The sequence below is a fragment of the Lagenorhynchus albirostris genome, chromosome 1, assembly GCF_949774975.1.
Source record: "Lagenorhynchus albirostris chromosome 1, mLagAlb1.1, whole genome shotgun sequence".
Taxonomy (NCBI): Eukaryota; Metazoa; Chordata; class Mammalia; order Artiodactyla; family Delphinidae; genus Lagenorhynchus; species Lagenorhynchus albirostris.
This window is the reverse complement of record NC_083095.1, coordinates 117,679,532-117,685,798: the sequence shown is the minus strand read 5'-3', so window position 1 is coordinate 117,685,798 and position 6,267 is coordinate 117,679,532. Positions and strand designations below refer to the sequence as shown.

Sequence of the window (6,267 nt, the reverse complement as noted above, 5' to 3'; positions counted from 1 at the left end):
ATTTCTGACCATTATTTCTCTTCCGGAAATTTCGCGTTCGAGTTTAGGTAGGGTTGGCCTGCCTGGGTTGGGGAACAGGCGCCTCTGGTTGGTTCAGGGCTGCACTGTGTTAGGTGGTTAAGACTCAAACGTGTGCTTAAGGAATGGAAATTGTGGTGTTTATTCAGAAGCTAAGATTCCTAGGAGAGGGGGAAAAAATGATAAATGCGATTTGTGTGACTCGTGATTCATGTAAGCTCTGCATTGTTTGCCGGCACCTAGCACATGGTTTCGTGTGGGTTGTGATCGGTGCTCAATAAATATTCGTCGAATAAATTATCTTATGATGAGCAAAAGATTTTAAAATGAGAAAGACAAGTGTGATCCAGCCTTGGGCAGCAGGGTGAGAGGCTCGCGTTAAGACCAGAAAAGAGGAAAGAAAAAGTGAGAGGAATGGGAAAGGAGAGAGGAAAGGAAAGGGTCCAAGGCCCACAGTAAAGGTAGTGAAATGACTTCTGATGATAGGCTCCATCTAACAATTTGAGCAAGTTTTCCCATCACTCCTACTCTACTCTTTAAAAAATGGTTTCTCTCTCTGTTACTGGGGTACTAATGACCCTTAAATGAAGTGATCTGAATTAAATTCCTTCCCTTGATCTAACATTTCTAAACCTGCTCTTTAGTAAAACAAATAATTGCAGCTACTACGTGGCATGGGAAGATGTTAGTGTATCCATTGGCCTATAACTAAAAATTAGATATTCAGTGAAGAAGTATTGGGAAGGGAAAGTATTGGGTTGGCCAAAAAGTGCCTGGTTTTTAAGTAAAAATAAAAGACACTTTTTTCATTTTCACCTAGAACTTTATTGAACAACGTATTCACCCTTTTGTTCCACTATCTTCTGCCATTTTTCAGGCAACTTCGTAATTCCATCTTCCCAAAACGTGTTATCTTTTTGAGCAAAGAACTGTTCCAGGTGCCTTTTACAGTCTTCCAGGCAGTTGAAATTTTTTCCATTAAGAGAATATTGTAAAGACCAAAATAAATGGAAATCTGAAGGTGCAATTCTGGTGAATACAGTGGATGAATCAGAACTTCCCAGCCAATCTGTTAACAGTTTTTGCCTGGTCATCAAAGAAACATGCAGTCTTGCATTATCCTGATGGAAGATTCTGCGTTTTCTGTTGACTAATTCTGGATGCTTTTCATCGAGTGCTGCTTTCGATTGGTCTAACTGGAAGCAGTACTTGTTGGAATTAATCGTTTGGTTTTCTGGAAGGAGCTCATGATAGAGGACACCCTTCCAATCCGACCATATACACACCATCACCTTCTTTGGATGAACACCAGCCTTTGGTGTGGTTGGTGGTGGTTCATTTCACTTGCCCATGATCTCTTCCATTCCACATTATTGTACGGTATCCACTTTTTAAAATAATTAATTAATTAATTAATTTATGGCTGCGTTGGGTCTCCGTTGCTGTGCGTGGGCTTTCTCTAGTTGTGGCGAGCGGGAGCTACTCTTTGTTGGCGGTGCACAGGCTTCTCATTGCGGTGGCTTCTAATGTTGCAGAGCTCAGGCTCTAGGTGCGTGGGCTTCAGTAGTTGCGGCACGCGGGCTCAGTAGTTGTGGCTCACGGGCTTAGTTGCTCCGCAGCATGTGGGATCTTCCCAGATCAGGGCCCGAACCCGTGTCCCCTGCATTGGCAGGCGGATTCTTAACCACTGCGCCACCAGGGAAGTCCCTGTACGGTATCCACTTCTCATCACCCGTCACATTTTGTTTTAAAAACGGAACGTTTTCATTACATTTAAGTAGAGAATCACATGTGGAAATGCGGTCAAGAAGGTTTTTTTCCCTTAACCTAAACATCAAATCGATGAACATATGCAAATGATTTTCAACGCTTGATTTGTATATTTTGAGTATGTCTGCTATCTCCCACATGGTATAACATTGATTGTTCTCAATTAATGTCTCGATTTGATTGCTATTGACTTCAACTGGTCTACCCGACCAAAGAGCATAATCCAGCAAGAAATCTCCAGCACCAAACTTCGCAAACCACTTTTTTTATGCATAAATATAAGAATATTTTATTTCAGATGCTTACACTTTTAAGGTACTCCCTAGAAAGGGATGTCAAAAAAATATTAAATAAAATAAGGTTTCAAACTTTGTTAGGCTATGATTTGAGGGGGAAATGACTATTGATGGTTACATAGCTGGAAATCTTTGTGGTAATAAGTATAAGCTAACTTCAATAAACTCACTTTTCCCAGAATCCATTGGTGTGAAATTATACATTGTTGTTATTTTCAAAGGCTATTCAGCTTTGACTGATATGCAACAAGCAGTTACTGAGCATCTGCTATATTGCTTATTGTGTAGTCTAGTTAATTTGTCTGTAGCAAAAACAAAGCCACAGATGACCTTATCTCTTCCACTGTGTGTGTGTTTGTTTGAAGCTGTTTGTATATTCTTGATTAGTCTGTTTTTGAAGCAGCTTGGAAAAGTCTCATCTACTTTTTAGCATTTGGTTGCTTTTATAAAGCATCTTAGAAAGCAGACATAGCACTCCCAGGTCTGCCAGAAGTATTTCTTCTCTGAAGACTCAATTTCTTCCATTGTTTAAAAAAATTTTATTTATTTTGCCACGCTGAGCAGCAAGTGAGATCTTAGTTCCCCAACCAGGGATCGAACCCATGCCCCCTGCAGTGGAAGTGTGGAGCCTTAACCATTGGACTGCCAAGGAAGTCCCAAGACTCATTTTCTTGAGTGGTATTGCTTTGCTCATGCACTGAAGACTTCTGGTAACACAAATGGACCAGAGAGTTTTAAACAGTTCTACAGAAATTGCACTTTGGTCTCTAGACTTCGTTGTCCTTGGGAATTGGAACTGTCACCTGGTGTGCATTCCTCATAACTGAGATTATCTTAAAACAGAAATGGTAGGAAAGCTTTCCTGTGCTTCGGGTAGGAGACAAATTTGCTTTTGTAGAATCTGTGGCTGAGGAAAGCAGACAGGGCCTGGTTGAAGAAGACATATGTTACCACGAGCCACCAAGTTAAGTTGTGGAAACCAAAGGTGACAGCCATGGAAATGTAGATCATCAGCTCTGCCAGGTAGTTAGGGGAAGAAACGTATTCAAACCAGTCTCCAAAAGGGATTCGGTGGTTACAGTGAATGACCACTCCTGCTTTATTTTTCCTGAGATTGCCGAGAATGACATGACACTTATACTGATGGACAGACGACCAGATGAACATCATCATTCCGAGGATATGGAACCGCCGAGCTTACATCAAGAGATTTTTCCCTATCACATAGACATTCCTGCCGTCCATTGGCACTTGGCTCAACACGGTTAGGCCAACAAGGACATAGTAGACAAGTCCAAAACAGTACTGCACGACGTGAATCATGGCCTTGGAGAAGACACTGACATAGAAGCACTCGAAGAGTCTTCGTAGGCTGTGTAGCCACAGAAACACTAGTACTAAGAACGCAGGCAGCGCGAGCTCACCCCCTCGGAATTGCGCAGCCCCAAGAATTCTGAGTAAATGATGAAGCCAGTTTGGAAAAGGTGCTCCCACAAACAGAGACTGAGTAAGGCTCCAAAGCAGGAAGCCATTCCACAGCACTGAGATGATATAGAAGTGAGAAAAATACCTCTTGGGGACATCAAAGGCCCGACAGGCGGCCGGTCGCGACGGCCCGCCTTCCTTGGTTTTTCCACAGCGGATCAGGTCCTGGAAGAGCGCGCAGCCCGGAAGCAGGCCGGACGGCACGAGCTGCAGCAGTAGGGTCAGCAGGAAGGCCGCGGCCAGCGTGAGCCACACGGCACGCAGTGGATTCAGCGCCAAGAGTTCGGCCCCCGCCCAGGGAGCCATGGCCGGCGCGCCCGGCGTCCGCGCTCCCGGGGCCCTTGCCACCCGTTGGCGGAGGAACGGCCACTCGAGCGCGGCGCGCCGGGCTCAGCCCCGCAAACCACTTTTGACACGTTTGATCAGTCACAGCACTTCTCCATACACTACACAAATCTTTTTTTGCATTTCGGTTGCATTTTTACCTTTCTTGAAATAATAAAGCATAATATGCTGAAAATGTTGCTTTTTTTCTTCCGTCTTCAATATTAAAATGGCTACACAAAAATACACCAAATTTGATGTCTTTTTTCAAATGCACGTGGATATGATAGATGTCACATACAATCTAACAAAATTATTATGAATGAAGTTAAAGACAACTAAGTGCTACTACAGCCATCTTACAGAAAAAACCGAACCTTTTGGCCAACCCAATAGATGTTTTGTGCACTGGGGTTGTGAGTATAATTATATTTTTGCTTTATTGTTATAATATTGGTGGTGTTATCAAAAGCTACAACTATAAAACAATCCTTACCACCTCTCAGGTCTTTGTAAACAGAAATGTTAAGAGTGGTAAAGTGCTCTTATTAACTGATTTGACATGGTTAAACCTGAAATTTAATCCATATTAGACATATTATGTTTTCATTTAAAATAGAAGTACTATTTCTTATGGTTTATCCCTCACTGCAACTAACCTAGAACGTTACAAATAAACTTTTTGATTCAATCTCTTGTTCAATGCATTGTAGTCCTTCTATATTTTTATTTCTTGTTCCCTCCTGTCTTAGGTAACATTTATTGATCACTCTTCCTATATTCTAATTTAAATAAACTTTCTCATAGAGTCCTCATAATCTTTATTGATAGTATTATCCCAGTTTTTCTGGGTCTTTTTTTTTTTTTTTTTTTTTGCGGTATGCAGGCCTCTCACCGTTGTGGCCTCTCCCATTGTGGAGCACAGGATCCGGACGCGCAGGCTCAGCAGCCATGGCTCACGGGCCTAGCCGCTCCGCAGCACGAACCGGGGCACGACCGGGGCACGAACCCGCGACCCCTGCATCGGCAGGCGGACTCTCAACCACTGCGCCACCAGGGAAGCCCTGGGGTCATTTTTTAAATTGAGGTATAATTGATACATATTAGTTTCAGATGTACAACCTAATTATTTAACATTGTATATATTGCAAAATGATCACCACAATGAGTCTAATTAACATGTCATGTGTTATCTCAATCTAACAGATGAAGAAACTAAGGCTCAGAACAGTTCTATGTCTTGGCTGCAATCACAGTCGTCATAGGTTTCAGAGCTAGAGTTGGTACTCAAGTCTGATTGCAAAGCCTGTGCTCTTTCCACCGTATTTACCATTGTCCTCTCTACATTTGGCAGAAAGAGTGGGAAAAGTGTGAAACAGTCATCAAAGGGAATCAAATAGAAAATTAACCAAGGATAAATTTCCTGAAGGCCAATGGCCCTTTACATTATGGTAAAATTCTACATGATCAATACACTTTATTCTCATTTCTTGGTCAAGGACTACTTCAAAAAGGTATGCATATGGGGCGGATATGGAGTGAAGGGAGAATATTGTGGGCATAGAGAGCACCCCAAGCAAAAGCACAGACCAATATTCGACCAGCATGACTGGAGACAAGGTGAGTGGTTTGGTTTGGCAGGAGTTATTGGACTTCAAGGTAGGTGTTGCCTAGTGTCTTCCAACCCCACGAAAGGACGTCTGAGACAGAAAGTCAGAGAGACAGATTCTGAGATTCCTACACAAATGTTTAGGTCCTGGAGTGCCAAACGGGAACTCTTCTTTTCTGACACCAAGATTCCTCAGTCTGGGGTAGAGTCTTACACTCTTGGCGGTCAGGACTATCTTTCTGAATCACCAGAGATTTGACTGCTGTTTGTCAGACCTTCCTCACTTCTAATTTCTTATTCAGCTACCCACCTTTTTCTCCTGTTCCTGGGATTCTTTCCCTCAGACTTCCAGGACCTTCCCCCAGTGGGAAATTTCACAGTCAGATAGCCACTGTTGATGCAGAACTCAAGAACTTCAGGAGGCAAAAACTGTCCTGGGTCAGGTCAGAGCTGGAAACCTCACAGCTCTCCTAGAAGTGCCATAAACAGGCACTGGGACCATCTCAAGCTCAACCCAGGGAGCTGCTTCATTTGATCAAACGTGCTAGATTATAAGCTACAGGAGCGCAGGGGTGTTGGTTCTGTGCCTAGAACAAATAAAGTGCTTATTTATTGTTGAATTTTTATTAGGATTTATGTGGGTTATGTACTAGATTATCATAAAAGTCCAAAAGCTCAGCTCATGGTCATGGTTTCTATATCCTTGAAGAATGCTTTTCTATTTCTGTTCTTGGTGACTTTCAGCAGCTGTTGTTCCAGATCACA

General features: G+C 42.7%; 1 protein-coding gene across 1 annotated transcript; it reads right to left on the bottom strand.

Moving 5' to 3' along the window:
• Positions 1-2,599: 2,599 nt before the first annotated feature.
• Positions 2,600-3,875, bottom strand: LOC132531554 (polyprenol reductase-like). The gene is given in 1 exon segment (XM_060169421.1): positions 2,600-3,875. A coding segment is annotated over 1 exon segment (957 nt). The 3' UTR covers positions 2,600-2,918.
• Between the last annotated feature and the right edge of the window lie 2,392 nt (positions 3,876-6,267).